Source organism: Amblyraja radiata, chromosome 23 (assembly GCF_010909765.2).
Source record: "Amblyraja radiata isolate CabotCenter1 chromosome 23, sAmbRad1.1.pri, whole genome shotgun sequence".
In the NCBI taxonomy this organism is placed as follows: domain Eukaryota; kingdom Metazoa; phylum Chordata; class Chondrichthyes; order Rajiformes; family Rajidae; genus Amblyraja; species Amblyraja radiata.
The window spans coordinates 4,876,729-4,894,450 of NC_045978.1; the positions used below are offsets into that span (position 1 = coordinate 4,876,729).

Sequence of the window (17,722 nt, forward strand, 5' to 3'; positions counted from 1 at the left end):
CTGTCACACATAATCGACTTTTTCGGCGACTGCCGGCACCCGACATAGGTCGTTACAGATCGCCGAAATTTTTTAACATGTTGAAAATCGAGCGGCAACCAGAACAAGGTACGACTCTATGGGCGACTACTCATGACCATACAGGCTTCACCCCGCGACATGTCGTCAAGGTGTCGCCTGTATGGTCGTGAGTCGTCTTCTCAGTCGCCCAAAGAGTCGTAGCGTCTTTCTGATCGCCGCTGAATTCTCAACATGTTGAAAATTTTCGCCGACCTGCAACGACCTATGACGGGTGCCGGCAGTCACCGAAAAAGTTGCGTAAGTGGGACAGGGCCATAACAGGCGTGTAAACACAATGTATAGAGAGTACAAGCATGGAACTTCAGATGCTGGTTTACAGAAAGTGCTGGAGTAACTTGGCAGATCAGGCAGCACATCTGGAGATCCTGGATACTTCCTTAGAAGGCTTAGTACTTCCTCAGGAAGTTTGGCATTTCCCCAACAACGCTCACCAGCTTCTACAGATGCGCCGTGGAAAGCATTTTATCAGGCTGTATCACAGCCTGGTTTGGAATTCATAAGTTCACAGCTTAGAATTCGCAAGTTCATAAGAGATAGGAGCGGAATTAGGCCATTCGGTGTATCAAGCCTACTCTGCCATTCAATCTTGGCTGATCTATCTTTCCCTCCTAACCCCATTCTCCTGCCTTCTCCCCATAACCCCTGACACCCGTACTAATCAAGAATCTATCTATCTCTGCCTTAAAAATATCCATCATCTGTGGCAATGAATTCCACATCCATGAATTGTGGACGCAGTAGGAAAGAGGTACAGAAGTGTGAAAACGCACACCTCCAGATTCAGGGACAGTTTCTTCCCAGTTGTCATCAGGCATCTGAACCATCCTATGACCAACCAGAGAGCGATCCTGACCTACCATCTTCCTCATTGAAGACTCTCATCAGACTATCTTTAATCAGACTTTACTGGACTTAATCTCACACTAACCATTATCCCTATTATCCTGCACGTGCACAAGGCCTAATTGTAATCATGTATCTGTAAGCAAGACAAAAGCTTTTCACTGTACTTCGGTACACGTGACAATACTAAACTAGGTGATGTTTCAGGATGGGACCATTCTTCAGACTATTGGGTAAACACAATAAACAATAGACAATAGGTGCAGGAGTAGGTCGTTCGGCCCTTCGAGCCAGCACCGCCATTCAATGTGATCATGGCTAATCATCCCCAATCAGTACCCCGTTCCTGCCTTCTCCCCATATCCCCTGACTCCGCTATTTTTAAGAGCCCTATCTAGCTCTCTCTTGAAAGCATCCAGATAACCTGCCTCCACCGCCCTCTGAGGCAGAGAATTCCACAGACTCACCACTCTCTGTGAGAAAAAGCGTTTCCTCGTCTCCGTTCTAAATGGCTTACTCCTTATTCTTAAACTGTGGCCCCTGGTTCTGGACTCCCCCAACATCGGGAACAGTGCCGGATTTAGATGAAGAGAGGCCCTAAGCTGTTCCACTTGTGAGGCCCCCAACGACCGGACAGCCATGGCGGCCAAATCTCCCACAATTCAAAGCGAGGGAGAAAGTGCCCAGCGCCGACCAGTTGCCTTTGCAGTGCGCATGCGCAGGGCGACCGATGATGCGCTGGCTGTGGGTGTGCGCATGTGCAAGGCGGCCGGCCGCGCTGGCGGATGAGGAGCGAGTGGAGCCCGGCGGCCCGGACACGGATAGCGGGGGGAGATGGAGAGAGAGAGATAGAGAGGGGGGCCGCCTAGAGTTGAACGGTAGGTGTTCTGCCTTGGCCGGAGGCCCCCCTAGACCTCGAGGCCCATCAATTTTTTCGGGGGGCCCCCTAGAAAGTGGGGGCCCTAAGCTATAGCTTGTTTAGCTTATACGTAAATCCAGCACTGATCGGGAACATGTTTCCTGCCTCTAGCGTGTCCAAGCCCTTAACAATCTTATACGTTTCAATGAGATACCCTCTCATCCTTCTAAACTCCAGAGTGTACAAGCCCAGCTGCTCCATTCTCTCAGCATATGACAGTCCCGCCATCCCGGGAATTAACCTTGTAAACCTACGCTGCACTCCCTCAATAACAAGAATGTCCTTGCTCAAATTAGGGGACCAAAACTGCACACAATACTCCAGGATATACATAGAAATACATAGATAAGATATTGTTCGATCGTGTGTCAAGACGATGTAGCTCGCTGTTGGCTTCTTTCGTCTTCCAACATGTTGACAGAATAGTCGCCCGACGCGTCACAGAGTGCGTCGTGTCGTCGCTTCCAGGGATCGCCACCAGGAGGCGTCTGCCATGATCCCCAAGATATATAATAAAATTACTGAAGATTCCCTGTGAGCTTCAAGATATATAATAAAATAAAACTGAATAAATAACCACAATACTAGTGCAAAACCCCCCCCCCAAGGCCACAGCGCCACGAAAGACAGTCTATAGTTCACGGTTGAAGTTAGTGTTGTGTGACACCGGGAGCCCGCGGGTCCCCGGTGGGAGACTGCTTTGCGGGGCACCGGCAACGGCGACTTCTCCCGCTCGAATTGCGGGGTTCAGAGTGACCTGGAGCGGGGCCTTACAACGCCCGGCGCGGCTTTAAATTGCCGCGGACTTGCTAGCGCCAGCCGGGGGCTCCAACATCAAGACCCGGGGCAGGGCCTTACATCGCCCGGCGTGGCTTTCAGTGGCCGCGGACATGCTAGCGCCCCTTCGGGGCCTTTAACCTCGACTTCGGGAGAGGAATGGAGAGCAGGGGAGAGACAAGACTTTGCCTTCCATCACAGTGAGGAGGAGACTCACTGTGATGGATGTTTGTGTGAATTGTGTTGGTGTGTGTCTTGGTTCTTTTCTTGTATGGCTGCAGAAACCAAATTTCATTTGAACCTCATGTGAGGTTCAAATGACAAATAAAATGTGTTGTATTGTGGTGTTTAAAAGCCTGATGGTTGTTGGGAAGAAGCTGTTCTTGAAGTTGGTGGTCACGTTTGTTTTGTTTGTTGTCATTGTCTCTTTATATCCAGTCCTAAAAAAGTAACTTTCAATAACGTTTCAATCCCTCGTTCAATATCGCCAACTAGACATGGAACTCAATAAAGCAACAGTACTTGCTGTAACTGGAGAGGTTTTATTACTAATATTTTACAGCGAGTTGGCAACAGGATGATACATTCAGAAACTAGATATTCCAAAGTAATACCAGGACAACTCAATTAGTCATGCTGGAACATATCCTCCAAGTAAGGGCTGAGCTCACGGAGAATCTTCAGTAAATTAAATGGAGCTGGAAGATCAAAGTGAGAGTGAGGTTGTCGGCCTGGTATCATGGCTGCCTAATGATTCCATTAGATTATTCTCCAGCTAACCTTGGAATGCTGCAAAAGGACCGAGTTCCAGCAAAGTTCAAATGTGGAAAAATGATCTGTGTCTTATGTAGAAAGTCTGATCGATGGAATGGAAGATAAAATCAAAACAAAGACATTCAAAATATATTTGCTAAAATGGCAAGTGTACAAAATCATGCGAGGAATAGATCGGGCCAATAGACAGAGTATTTTGCCCAGAGTAGGGGAATCGAGAATCAGAGGAAAGTTGTGTAAGGAGAGGGGGGAAAAGATTTAGTCGGATATCTATTCCCCCTCCTGATTTTGTACTCCTGGACAAGATCACCTCTCAGCCTCTTGCGCTCCACGGAATAAAGTCCTAGTCTGCCCAACCGCTCATGAAAGCTCATCGCTTCAATAGACAATAGACAATAGGTGCAGGAGTAGGCCCTTCGAGCCAGCACCGCCATTCAATGTGATCATGGCTGATCATCCACACTCAGTATCCCGCTCCTGCCTACGCACCATATCCCCTGACTCGGCTATCTTTAAGAGCTCTATCTAACTCACTCTTGAAAGCATTCAGAGAATTGGCCTCCACTGCCTTTTGAGGCAGAGGATTCCACAGATTCACAACTCTCTGGGTGAAATAGTTTTTCCTCATCTCCTGGAAACCTCCTCGTAAATCATCTCCAAACTCTTTCCAGCTTAATGGCATCCAGCGTAGTTTAGAGAGAGCGTACGCCTTAACAAAATTCACAATTCTAATTACTGCTGCAACGGCTCATTAAGTGCTGGCATCGATTTCTTGGCTGCTATCACCCTATGAATGAAGCAGTGTGGTGCCTGCGAACCCTGTGTTACAGTTCAGTTTAGTTTATTGTCACGTGTACCGAGGTACAGTGAAAAGCTTTTGCTGCCTGCTAACCAGTCAGCAGAAAGACAATGCGCAATTACAAACTATCCATTACAGTGTATAGATACATGATAGTGATAAGGGAATAACATTTAGTGCAGGTAAATCCAATCAAGGATAGTCCTAGGGTCATCAAAGAGGTGGATAGTAGTTCAGTACTGCTCTCTGGTTGTGATAGGATGGTCCAGTTGCCTGATAACAGCTAGGAAGAAACTATCCCTGAATTTGGAGGTGTGCGTTTTTAATTTCTATTCCTTTAGCCGGATGGGAGAGGGGAGAAGAGAGAGTGGCCAGGCTGCGACTCGTCCTTGATTATGCTGCTGGCCTTGCCGAGGCAACGTGAGGTATAAATGGAGTCAATAGAAGGGAGGTTGTTTTGTGTGATGGTCTGGGCTGCGTCCACAATTCGCTGCAATTTCTTACGGCCTTGGATGGAGCTGTTCCCAAACCAAGCCGTGATGCATCCTGATAAAATGCTTTCTATGGTGAAACTTTCTTCACTCTGCCCACTGTATGAATGCCACCCTGTAGCTCTCAAGGCAGGGGCAGAGTCACAGCATTACAAGTGCCAGCTGACTTATCAAACTACCAGAGAGAAAGAAAATTCAGAGAAAGGCCTGGATAGAGTGGATGTGGAGAGGATGTTTCCACTAGTGGGAGAGTCGAGGACCAGAGAGTCAATTCCACAGATTCACCACCCTCTGTCTAAACAAATTCTTCCTCATCTCCTTCCTAAAGGACGTTCCTTTAGGAAGGAGATGAGGAAGAATTTGTTTGGACAGAGGGTGGTGAATCTGTGGAATTCATTGCCACAGACGGCTGTGGAAGCCAAGTCAATGGTTAATTTTTAGGAAGATTCTTGATTAATAAACATGTCAGGGGTTATGGGGAGAAGGCAGGAGAATGGGGTTAGGAGGGAAAGATAAATCAGTCATGATTGAATGGCAGAGTAGACTTGATAGGCTGTATGGCCTAATTCTGCTCCTATCACTTATGAACTGATGAACAATATTGGAAAAGTCATTTGCATTTTGCAGAGTCATCTTAGGACATTGGGAAGGGTAAGTGACTGTAAAAGGTGCTCATGTTGATATGAGAAAGATCTGTATGGACGAGAGCCTAAAAAAAAGTAATTACAATACTTAGAGACTGCAGGTGCTGAAATCTTGAGCAAAACACAAAGTGCGGGAGGAATTCAATGGGACAGGCAGCACATGTGGAGGGTATGGACTGATGATGTTTCTGGTCGGGACACTTCTTCAGAGTCTGGAATGTCGTCTGTCCATTCCCTCCACAGATGCTGCCCGACCCATTGAGTTCCTCCAGCACTTTGTGTTTTGCTCACGAAAATAATGACAATGGCTTTAAGAGATATTATATTAAATGTCAGCCTCCACAGTCCCACAAAGCTGAATTGAATTGAATTGAATTGAATACCTTTATTGTCATTCAGACCTTACGGTCTGAACGAAATTTCGTGCCTGCAGTCATACATACAATCATACAATAATAAACAACAATAAACACAAATTAACACCACCACAGTGTATCTCCAAGCACCTCCTCACTGTGGTGGAGGCAAAAATCTTAGGGTGCCTCACAGCGCCAGAGACCCTGGTTCAATCCTGACTACGGGTGCTGTCTATACAAGGTTTGTACGTTCTAAATGTGACCACATGGGTTTTCTCCGGGTGCTCTGGTTTCCTCCCACACTCCAAATACGTACAGGTTTGTAGGTCAATTGACTACAAGTTGTTAAAAGTTGTAACGATTTTCCTAGTGTGTGGGATAGTGTTAGTGTACGGGGTGATCACTGGTCGGCATGGACTGGGTGGGCCGAAGGGCCTGTTTCTGCCCTGTATCTCCAAAGTCTAATCTGGTTTAAAATGTGCCCAAGGGAAGAGGAATCGTCTGGGAACACCAGAACATGTTTGAACACTGGCTCAGAATTTAGCGAAATGTTTAGTAAGTGTAGGAATGTTGCCCAGACTCCGAAACACTTAGATTTTATTGCATGAGAACCCAAATATGCTCATGAATTGATCATACACAAAGCACTCTCATGAGGAGAAGAAAGTAGTTCTAAGCAGAATGCAGTAGAAATGAAATTGCAGAGATCTATGTTGACTATTATTAGATTTGTGCCGCTGAGCCTTTGATTTCACATAAAGAGGACATGCTAATTGAATGTAAAATGACCACCAAGCGAACAGCAAAATGAATTTCTCAGCATTTATTATCTCCTGGAAGCAAGCAATATTACATATAACCTTTTGTCCTCAAAACCCCACTACATCTTGTCCTTAGTATCGTTTTTCACAAGAAGGTTTAGAAATACATTGGTTTGTAACGTCCGCTTTGCAATTCATGAAAGTCACATAAATTATAGATCCACCTTCTTCTAAAAGCAGAGAACTTTGTGTTATTTATTTCATCAGCAATAATAATGGAAAGTATTTTTTTTAAGTTCATTTTATTAATATCCGCTTCTGTTATAAAATTAGTGACCAGCAGTTCCTGTGGCTATGATGAATATTCGAAGAGCAACCTGCACATTTTGCATTAAGTAGTAGCATTTCAAGTGCGCAAAAATAAATTTTCAATTTCAATTTGCGGAAGGAATGCTGTGAGGTTCCGGTCTATATACATTTAAAGAAGAATCCATCAAACTCTGCAGTAGTTTTAACAGCTTTAAAGAATTACTGATCAGGCACTCTGATGAGGAAAGTCACCATTGCATTACTGGCCTTTGCAAAATTAGCTGGAGTAAGATAGCTAGCTGGCTTTCGTGTCCCCATGATAACAAAGGCATGTTCTCAAAGCAAATTTAGTTTGGTTTAGAGAAAAAGTGCTGAAACAGGCTCTCCGGCCCCCCCCCCCCCCCGAGTACACACCGACCAGCGATCACCCGTACTCAAGTTCTACCCCACACACGAGGGAGTTCTATCCTACAGAAAATTTACAGAAGCCAAGTTGGAATGTGGGAGCAAACCGGAGCACCTGGAGAAATACCACATGGTCGTAGGGAGAACGTACAAACTCCACACAGACAGCGTCCGTAGTCAGGTTCGAACCCGGGGTCTCTGGCGCTGCACCACTTTTTGCCAAGGTTGCAGCCAATAACCTTCTTAGCTGATCGGACAATTTGCTGCAGCCTCCGGATGTCGTGCTTGGTGGCTGAGCCAAACCAGTCAAACCAAAAAAGCAACCAGACACACAACTACACAAAAGTTAACATAAACATCCACCACAGCGGCTCCCCAACATTTCCCACTGTGATGGAAGGCAACAGTCTTATCTTCTTTCCTCTTCATTCTCCCGCGCGGACTGGGCAGTCGAACCATGCGGAATCGATTATTGTTGATAATATGACAATATATTATATTATTGTTCATTATTATACTTAACAATATGACATTATAATATTATATGATATTGTCATGTTGTTAAGAATAATGATTGAAGATGATCATTATTAATAATTAATGTAAATTATAATATTGATTACAATTATATTATATTTACATTATAATATTTAATTCTTCATATAAATGAATATAACTCTTCCTCTATATAAATAATCACATGATTTATTATTTATATAATGTTACATTGTATAACGAATAATTTAATATCTAAGAAGGGTCTCGACCCGAAACGTCACCAATCCCTTCTCTCCAGAGATGCTGCCTGTCCCGTTGAGTCACTCCAGCATTTTGTGTCTACCTTCGATTTAAACCAGCATCCGCAGTTCTTTCCTACACAATTTAATATCTATAATATCCTTTATATGGAAAGAATATATAAATAATAATATTTTATTCGTGAGGATAACAGGATATTTGTAAAGATCAGTCAATTAGCTTGCTCAAAGGAAGGGGATTAGCCTAACAAGTAGAAAATGTCACTCGTATTAAAGTCTGAGTTGGAACTAAATGGCCAATTAGGAAGAAATGCTCAAGTTCGACCACAAATGCTGCGATGATTTATTATATTTCTCTGCTATGCGGTGTAAATTGAATTTAATGAATGAAACGAGATTCAATTATGTTCAATAATTTGTAAACAAATTAATTTCCATAAAATTATGCAGTTTGATAACTTGCATCCGGCCTCATCTCACTGAATTGTTATGGTTTACCACTGGACAATTGGGATGTGGTGCATAACAGCTACTAACCCTGGTAAAAGTTTTTATCACGAGCATCGAGGTACACTCTTGCCGTAAGTCAAATCTAATCCCTGCCCACCCAAAATATGGGAAAGAAATCTGGTTCACAAAGGGAAACTATTGGCCTAGGTTAGTGATTAATTATCTTTTTGTTCAGGGAACACTCCTGAGTTCCATATAATTAGATCGTTTAATAGACTGATCAGCACTGGAGCCAAAACTATATCAATGTGATGCCAAATTTGTGGCAACTATCTTTATGAAACCACAATTTTAGACCCATCTTCCAAGATATTAATGACACTGTGAAGACATGCTTCCTACACTATTTCAGACTTGCTTCATATTGTTTTATCACATGCTGATCCCTGAAGAAGGGCCTCGACTCGAATCGTCGCCTATTCCTTCCCTCCATAGATGCTGCCTCACCCGCTAGTTTCTCCAGCTTTTTTGTCTACCTCCCAATCCGTTAGATCGGCAAAGAAGGAACTACGTATTTCTTCAGTTTAGTTTAATTCAGAGAAATTGAGTGGAGGCAGGCCCTTCGGCCCACTCAGTCCATGCCGACCAACGATCACCCGTGGACTAGTTCTATCCAACACGCGAGGGGCAATTTAAGGAAGCCAATTAACCTACAAACCTGCATGTCTTTGGAATGTGGAAGGAAACCAGAGCACCCGGAGAAAACACACGACATCACAGAGAGAACGTGCAAACTCCGTATAGACAGCACCTGTAGTCAGGATCGAAATCGGGTCTCTGGCGCTCTAAGGCAGCGACTTTACCGCTGCACCATCTTCAAAGGATTGTTAAATATTACTTAATAACACTTTTTATTACATTTATTATTTAAATAATCTTTCATAACATAGCATAAACAATAGCTGGAGTCTCATAAAGATCAAATTGATTGAAAGATACAGCGTGGAAACTGGCTCTTCCGCCCACCAATGCCACGACAACCATCGATCACTCGTTCACACTAGTGCTATGTTACCCCTTTCCTCACCCACCCCCGACACACTAGAGACAATTTACAGAGGCCTACAAACCCGCACGTCTCTGGGATGTGGGAGGAAGCCGGAGCATCCGGAGGAAACCCACGTTGTCACAGGAGGAACGCGCAAACTCCACACAGAGAGCACCCGAGGCCAGGATTGAACTCGTGTCTCTGGCGTTGAGAGGCAGCGGCTCACCGGCTGTGCCCCTTGTGCCGCCCTGAATATCATAGAAACGAGAGAATTTGAGAAAGAACAGGGGGTGCAGAGCGGAGGTGAACATATTTGAGACCGAACCTGGAGCGATGGTTATTAAAATGCAGAAGAGTTTAACCAGAACCAGCAAAGAGCAGTAAACCCTCTGTAAACATTTGATTCCAATTGCAGAGTTTTATTTTTCATGACTTGTTGCTCAGCAGGTTGCACTGAATTTATACCACAGATATAACTGACAATTTCACATTGGCAGCAGCTTGTACATGTTCATTCTTTGCTGCCAAGTGGTAAGTTTATCTCGAGTGAATACAAGAGAAGGATTCAGTCATGTTTACTTCAGTTGAAGGAGTGGGTCTCCAGGCACAAGGATGAAGGACATTTCACAGCTCAGCTCTGTGCATCTTGTGAATCCCTTAAGTGTTTAAATGGAAGACTTGAAACGTGGAGCCTAAGCCGATGGCTTTATTTACCATTTTACTTCGGAGTAGCGCGCAAACCTGCTTTGATCTGCTGTTTCTTGTCCAATCCTGCCATCCTGGAGCAGGAGAAGCCAGGGTTGGCTGTGGCCACAACTGAACAGCCCGAGCAAGGGGTGGATGACAATAAACAATAGACAATAGGTGCCGGAGTAGGCCATTCGGCCCTTCTGATGAGAAAGCAGATGGGGAGTTAAGACGTCCAAAGACGTACAGGTTTGTAGGTTAATTGGCTTGGTATAAATGTACACTGTCCCTTGTGTGTGTGTGTGTGTGTGTAGGATAGTGTCAATGTGCGGGGATCGCTGGTCGGCGTGGGCTCTGGTCACCCGAAGGTCCTGTTACCGTCCTGTGTCTCCAAAACTAAAAAAACTAAATCTAAAAACTTTTGTGGCTGGGTTATTGTGGTGTCGTTCAAGCACTGATTGGTGCTGCCACACATGTGGACTGGAGTGCAAAGGATGGAGAGATAGGAAGCCAACGGATGGATGCCCTGTGACGTTCTGCAGTTGCGTCTTCTGCAGTTGTGTAGGGCTCTGGTGAGACAACATCTGGAGTATTGTGTACAGTTTTGGTCTCCTAATTTGAGGAAGGACATCCTTGTGATTGAGGCAGTGCAGCGTAGGTTCACGAGATTGATCCCTGGGATGGTGGGACTGTCATATGAGGAAAGATTGAAAAGACTAGGCTTGTATTCACTGGAGTTTAGAAGGATGAGGGGAAATCTCATAGAATTATAAAAGGACTGGACAAGCTAGATGCAGTAAAAATGTTCCCAATATTGGGCGAGTCCAGAACCAGGGGCCACAGTCTTAGAATAAAGGGGAGGTAATTTAAGACTGAGGTGAGAAAAAACGTTTTCACCCAGAGAGTTATGAATTTATGGAATTCCCTGCCACAGAGGGCAGTGGAGGACAAGTCACTGGATGGATTTAAGAGAGAGTTAGATAGAGCTCTAGGGGCTAGTGGAGTCAAGGGATATGGGGAGAAGGCAGGCACGGGTTATTGATAGGGGACGATCAGCCATGATCACAATGAATGGTGGTGCTGTCTCGAAGGGCTGAATGGCCTCCTCCTGCACCTATTTTCTATGTTTCTATGTTTCTATGTTCCAACCCATTGATGGAAAGTTTTTTTTTTTGCCTGGGTAGTTTCTTCTGTCAGGGAGTGTTGCCAACTGGCCCGCTCCAGACTGCGGGAGTACGTGCTGAGGGACGCACTGAAGCTCGGTGCAGCCAACGGCAAGGCTCTGTGGGGGAGGACTGAGATGACTGAGATGGCAGAGATGTCCCTGCTGTACTTGGACACGGTGTGACCTCCAGTGGTGCTGCGATGTTTAGTTTTGGATACAGCATGGAAACAGGTCCTTCGGCCCTCCGAGCCCTGGCTAACCGTCGATCACCCATTCACGCTAGTGCTACGTCATCCAGCTTCCTCACCCACTTCCGACCCACTGGAGGCAATTTGCAGAAGCCAATTTACCTACAAATCTGCACATCCTCAGATGTGGGAGGAAACCGGAGCACCCGGAGGAAACCCACGTGGTCAACGGGAGAACGTGCAAACTTCACGCAGACAGCACTCAAGGTCAGGATCGAACCTGGGTCTCTGGCGCTGTGAGGCAGTGACTCTACCAGCTACGCCACTGTGCTGCCCACGACCAAAACTATCCAGCAGAAGCAACAAGCATGTTAATTAAATCAGCCATGACTTCCATAAGTTCTTGGAGCAGAATTAGGCCATTCGGCCCATCACGTATACTCTGCCCATTCAATCATGGCTGATCTATCTTCGAAAGGTACGTCTTTTTAGTCTAGGGCTATGGCCTCTGATCCTGGTCTCTACCACTTGTGGAAACATTCCCTCTATACATTCACTCTATCCAGGCTGTTCTGTACATTGCAATGAGGTCCCCCCTCATTCTTCTAAACTCCAGCGAGTACAGGCCCAGTGCTTTCAAACACTGATCATAAGTTAACCCACTCATTCCTGGGATCATTCTCGTAAACCTTCCCTGAACCCTCTCCAGAGCCAGCACATCCTTCCTCACATATGGTGCCCAAAACTGCTAACAAAACTCCAAATGGTCTGACCAGTGCCTTATAATTAAGTGCCTTATATTTCAGGAAAGGATAGGTTCCAGGCAAAGGCTGTTGCAGTGTGTGTAGGAAGGAACTGCAAATGCTGGTTTATACCGAAGATAGGCACAAATTGCTGGAGTAACCCAGCGGGTCAGGCAGCATCTCTGGAGAAAAGGAACATCAGACAATAGACAATAGGTGCAGGAGTAGGCCATTCGGCCCTTCGAGCCAGCACTGCCATTCAATGTGATCACGGCAGATCATCCCCAATCAGTACCCTGTTCCTGCCTTCTCCCCATATCCCCTGACTCTGCTATCTTCAAGAGCCCTATCAAGCTCCCTCTTGAAAGTATCCAGAGAACCGCCCTCTGAGGCAGATAATTCCACAGACTCACAACTATCAGGTGATGTTTCAGCACAGAACCCTTCTGGAGAAAAGAAAAGGAATCGGTTCCAACCCGAAGCATCACCTATTCCTTTTCTCCACAGATGCCGCCTGACCCGCTGAGTTACTCTAGAATGTAATGGTTAGAACGGGACTCAACGCGTTTTTTTCAACTGTACATAGCTTTCCACACTTTCAATGTTAGTGCAGCATAAAACATTTTTGAAAAGTCTCATTATATAAGTCTCCATGTACATTCGTCAAATCCAAATTTAATTTGGTGGCTTGGAAAATGCGCTTAAAACAAATGGATTCATTGCGTTAGCACCTCCTGTGCTGAGTTCTGAGCGTGTACCTGTTATTGCATGGTGAGAGAATGCCTCCACGTAGGTCAGGTAATTGTGCGGACAGTGTTTCTTCAGCCATTTACAGACATCCTGCTGTGTCCACAGTACTACAGGCTTGGTGTGTCTTGTGAAGTTTGGACTTGTGTGAAAACTATAATATCCATCACTCGATCCGATCTGCAAAATAAAAGATTTGATTGTCTTATTTCACATTTTGTTTTGTTTTTGGCTCTTTGATTCCCATGCAATGCCCATGCTCAGCTTTGACAACAGACAATAGGTGCAGGAGTAGGCCATTCTGCCCTTCGAGCCAGCACTGCCATTCACTATGGCTGATCATCCACAATCAGTACCCCGTTCCTGCCTTCTCCCCATATCCCCTGACTCCACTACCTTTAAGAGCTCTATCTAACTCTCTCTTGAAAGCATCCAGAGAATTGGCCTCCACTGTCTTCTGAGGCAGATAATTCCACAGATTCACAACTCTCTGGGTGAAAAAGTGTTTCCTCATCTCTGTTCTAAATGGCTTACCCCTTATTCTTAAATAAGAATTTTTGTGATTCTAGGGCATCATAAGAAACGACTATGAATAGTCAGAAATCATTTAGTCTCTAAAAATCGCATTTCCATCTGCAATATAATCAGTGACAATGCTGCCTTTGAAGAACGACATTTGACATAACCACTATGCATCTCCCACAAACAAATCAAAAGATCATCCGCAGCGCAGCGGGAGAGTTGCTGCCTTACATCGCTTGTAGCGACTGGAGAACCTGGGTTCGATCCTGGCTATGGATGCTGTATGGTGTTTCTACGTTCTCCCCATGACCGCGTGGGTTTCCTCCAATGATCTCCCACACTACAAAGATGTACAGGTTTGTAGGTTAATTTGCTTTGGTATACAGTGAGTGTAAATTGTCCCTAGTATGTGTAGGAGAGTGTTAATGTGCAGGGATCGCTGGTTGGTGCGGGCTTGGTAGGCCGAAGGACCTGTTTCAAGTTCAAGTCAAATTGATTGTCACATGTACCAATAGACAATAGACAATAGGTGCAGGAGGAGGCCATTCGGCCCTTCGAGCCAGCACCGCCATTCAATGTGATCATCCACAATAAGTACCCTGTTCCTGTCTTCTCCCCATATCCCTTGACTCCGCTATTTTTATGAGCCCTATCTAGCTCTCTCTTGAAAGCATCCAGAGAACCAGCCTCCACCGCCCTCTGAGGCAGAGAATTCCACAGACTCACCACTCTCTGTGAGAAAAAGTGTTTCCTCGTCTCCGTTCCAAATAGCTTACCCCTTATTCTTAAACTGTGGCCCCTGGTTCTGGACTCCCCCAACATCGGGAGCATGTTTCCTGTCTCTAGTGTGTCCAAGCCCTTAACAATCTTATATGTTTCAATTAAGGCACAGTGATAGTTGAGTTACCATACAGCCATACTCAGTGAAAAGCAACGAGACACACAGCCACATGCAATAAAATAAAATAAAATAAAATAAAATTCCACGCTGTATCACTAATCTAAAACACTAAATCATCGTGCACAATTAATAATCAATACCTTTTTAAACTCAATGGGAACCAGAAACCATGTCATGAAAGTGTGGCTAAATTATGCAATTGTGTAAGCTGAGGGTGCAGTATTTAACATGCGGAGATTTCAAATAATGTTAAGTGAACTGCGACCACTTGAATCAGAAAACAGAGCCCTCATCCAAAATGTAGTACCTCAGGCAAAAGAGTTCTCTTTTGATTTTGCAAAGTAGTAGTTCTGACTGTGGACTCTGGTAAATTGGGAGTGAGTTATACGAGGGTTGGCATTGAGAGCATAGAACATAGAAAAGTACAGCACAGCAACAGGCCCTTCAGCCCACAATGTCTGTGCTGCTGAACATAAAGCTTCTTTTTCTTATCGAGTCCACGCACAAGATTACAAGTTGTTCAGCCAGAGATGAACACACTTCTCGGCCTCTGCATACAATGGTGTCTGTCTTGTCGCTTCCTGTGCGTGGCGGTGGGAGCAGGGCCGCGACGTGAACGCTCTTTCCTTGGCCCCATTATGTGTCTATCTTTGGTGTAAACCAGCATCTGCAGTTCCTTCCTGCACATGCTGCCTGAGCAGCTGAGTTACTCCAGCACTTTGTGTTTGCAGCGCTATTTGTAGTTCTCCAACACTGACACGACTGTGGGCTTACTGATAAGGTTTGCTCTGCCCCTGCAGATATACATGACCCATTGTTCCATATACCAAATTGTTTGCAGGATAAGAAGCTTGCATTTAAATCCCTTGATTCAGCACTCCAATTCTCATCTGTTTCACAGGATTAACAACCTGACAATTTGGAGTTTGCCTTATCCCTTTGCATCCATTCCATGAATCAATTGGTGAAAGACAATGACTCTGCATTTCAAAGCTCCCCTGAGATTAGGTTTATAAATTTGCCACATCAAACTTCAGAGGGGAATGGACGCAGGAGAATTGCGTTTACAAGTCGCTGGTGGATCCCTCTCCAGTATCCATTCAGTTGCATTATTATGATCAATGATGAGCAAAGGACTCGAGACTAAGGTGTAGGAAACAATACACACAACTAAAGTAAAGATAAAGATTAGGAAGTCAAGCCAAGATCCAGCGCGTGCAAAGTACTGATAACCCAAGTCCCAGAGACCCCAAAGTCAGCATTTGGGGAGATTGAGTTTCTCCTCGGGAAATAATAACAAGGGGAATGAAACAGGAACTCGGTGCCTGTGAGAGAGAGAGAGGAAGAATTGTGTAGGAAGTGTAGATTAGTATGTCTCTACCATATATATATATACATCACCACACAGATTATGCATGGTACACATTCCTTATGTAGTCCAGTCCAGATCTTCATCCCTACCCGCCCTCTAAACCCTCTCCCTCTCTCTCTCAGATTAGATGTGGACCGTGGAGATGAAAGCACTTTGTGTTTCCTCCGTTGTACTTCAATAAAAAAAACTATGAGTTCTAACCTCTGTGTGTGAGTCTGATCATTTCAACAGAAAGGAACTGCAGATGCCAGTTGAAACCGAAGAATATTCGGTTTCAACCGAATATATTTTTTGATTAATAAAAAAAAAGATCAGCACGAAGGAGGGTCCCAAATCGAAACGTCACCTATCTTTAATCTCCAGAGATGCTGCCCACACGGCTGAGTTACTCCAGCACTTTGTGACTTTTTTTCACTCATCAGTTTGATTGTTAAACTTACTGTGCTTTGCAAATCTTAGAGTCTTTTTATATTTGCCTTGTTAGATGCACTGGGAAAGGACAATATAGAGTCGGGGCCACAGAGAGTGGCACAAAGGGCATTCTTATTAACGGAATAAAATGGAATAAAACCCGTTTCACTGAAAGATCTTTGACTTGAAACATTTAACTCTTTCTCTTTCTACATTCTGCAGTTGTACAGAGCCCTAGTGAGACCACACCTGGAGTATTGTGTGCAGTTTTGGTCTCCAAATGTCAGGAAGGACATTCTTGCTATCGGCGGAGTGCAGGGTAGGTTCACAAGGTTAATTCCCGGGATGGCGGGAGTGTCATATGCTGAGAGAATGGAGCGGCTGGGCTTGTGCACTCTGGAATTTAGAAGGATGAGAGGATATCTTATTGAGAACATATAAGATTATTAAGGGTTTGGACACGCTAGAGGCAGGAAACATGTTCCCGATGTTGGGGCAGTCCAGAACCAGGGGCCACAGTTTAAGAATAAGGGGTAAGCCATTTAGAAAGGAGACGAGGAAACACTTTTCCACCCAGAGAGTTGTGAGTGTGTGGAATTCTCTGCCTCAGAGGGCGGTGAAGGCCGGTTCTCTGAATACTTTCAAGAGAGAGCTAGATAGGGTTGAAGATAGCGGAATCAAGGGATATGGGGAGAAGGCAGGAACGGAGTACTGATTGTGGATGATCAGCCATGATCACATTGAATGGCGGTGCTGGCTTGAAGTGCCGAATGGCCTACTCCTGCACCTATATTCTATTAAATCACTGTATTTTTCCAGCAATTTCTATTTTTATTTCTCAAATTTTCAGCATCAGTCGTTTTGCCTTATTTTCACTTTTGTGATGAATTCCTGCTCTCAGATTTGTTCCCATTTCATGATTTAAATCGTCTGGATTTTGGGGGAAATAATATTGATCGCACCTAAATTTCTAAGAATTAGATTGGAAAACTACAATGAGCTTTATCTTAAGTGAATGGGTGGATTTAAGTCATTGTAGGGAACATGCAAAGGAGATTTAGATGAGGATTTAAAGTAATTGCTGGCGCTTAGGCAATGCGGCTGGGACGTGGGCATTTCATTGTGATCCAGAAGAAATAGTTCAGTGTGTGTGAGGTATCAGAGGTTTGCTGAGCTCGTTTGGATATGCTTCGCAATTGTTGGCACTGAAACAGCACACCTTTGCCAGCTGGTTATTTGATACGTGACTTCAGAGATTCCACCCACTTCAAGGGCATCAATTCCATTTGTTGCCCTGCATCAAATGAAACAGTTGCCTTGTAGATGTGCCCTCCTGTACATCGGCGAGACCAAGCACCGTGTAGCCCAACACGTGCGCTCGGTCTGCCAATGCCTACTGGATCTCCTAATTCTTATTTTAATGTGTAGGATAATGTGTTAATCTATCAAGCGGGTTTAAACAACCGATAGCGGATAAACTTAGCTGCCCATGATACTAACTAAACTGCGTAGGAAGGAACAGCAGATGCTGGTTTACACCGAAGATGGACAGAAAATGCTGGAGTAACTCA

General features: G+C 44.8%; 1 protein-coding gene across 1 annotated transcript in view; it reads right to left on the reverse strand.

The window, feature by feature from the left end:
- samd10 (sterile alpha motif domain containing 10) overlaps positions 1-17,722 on the reverse strand; it is a 93,981-nt gene that overhangs the window by 28,987 nt on the left and 47,272 nt on the right. The window contains exon 3 of the mRNA XM_033041410.1: positions 12,957-13,125. Coding sequence (XP_032897301.1) covers positions 12,957-13,125 — 169 coding nt within the window. The remainder of the gene's footprint in view (positions 1-12,956; positions 13,126-17,722) is intronic.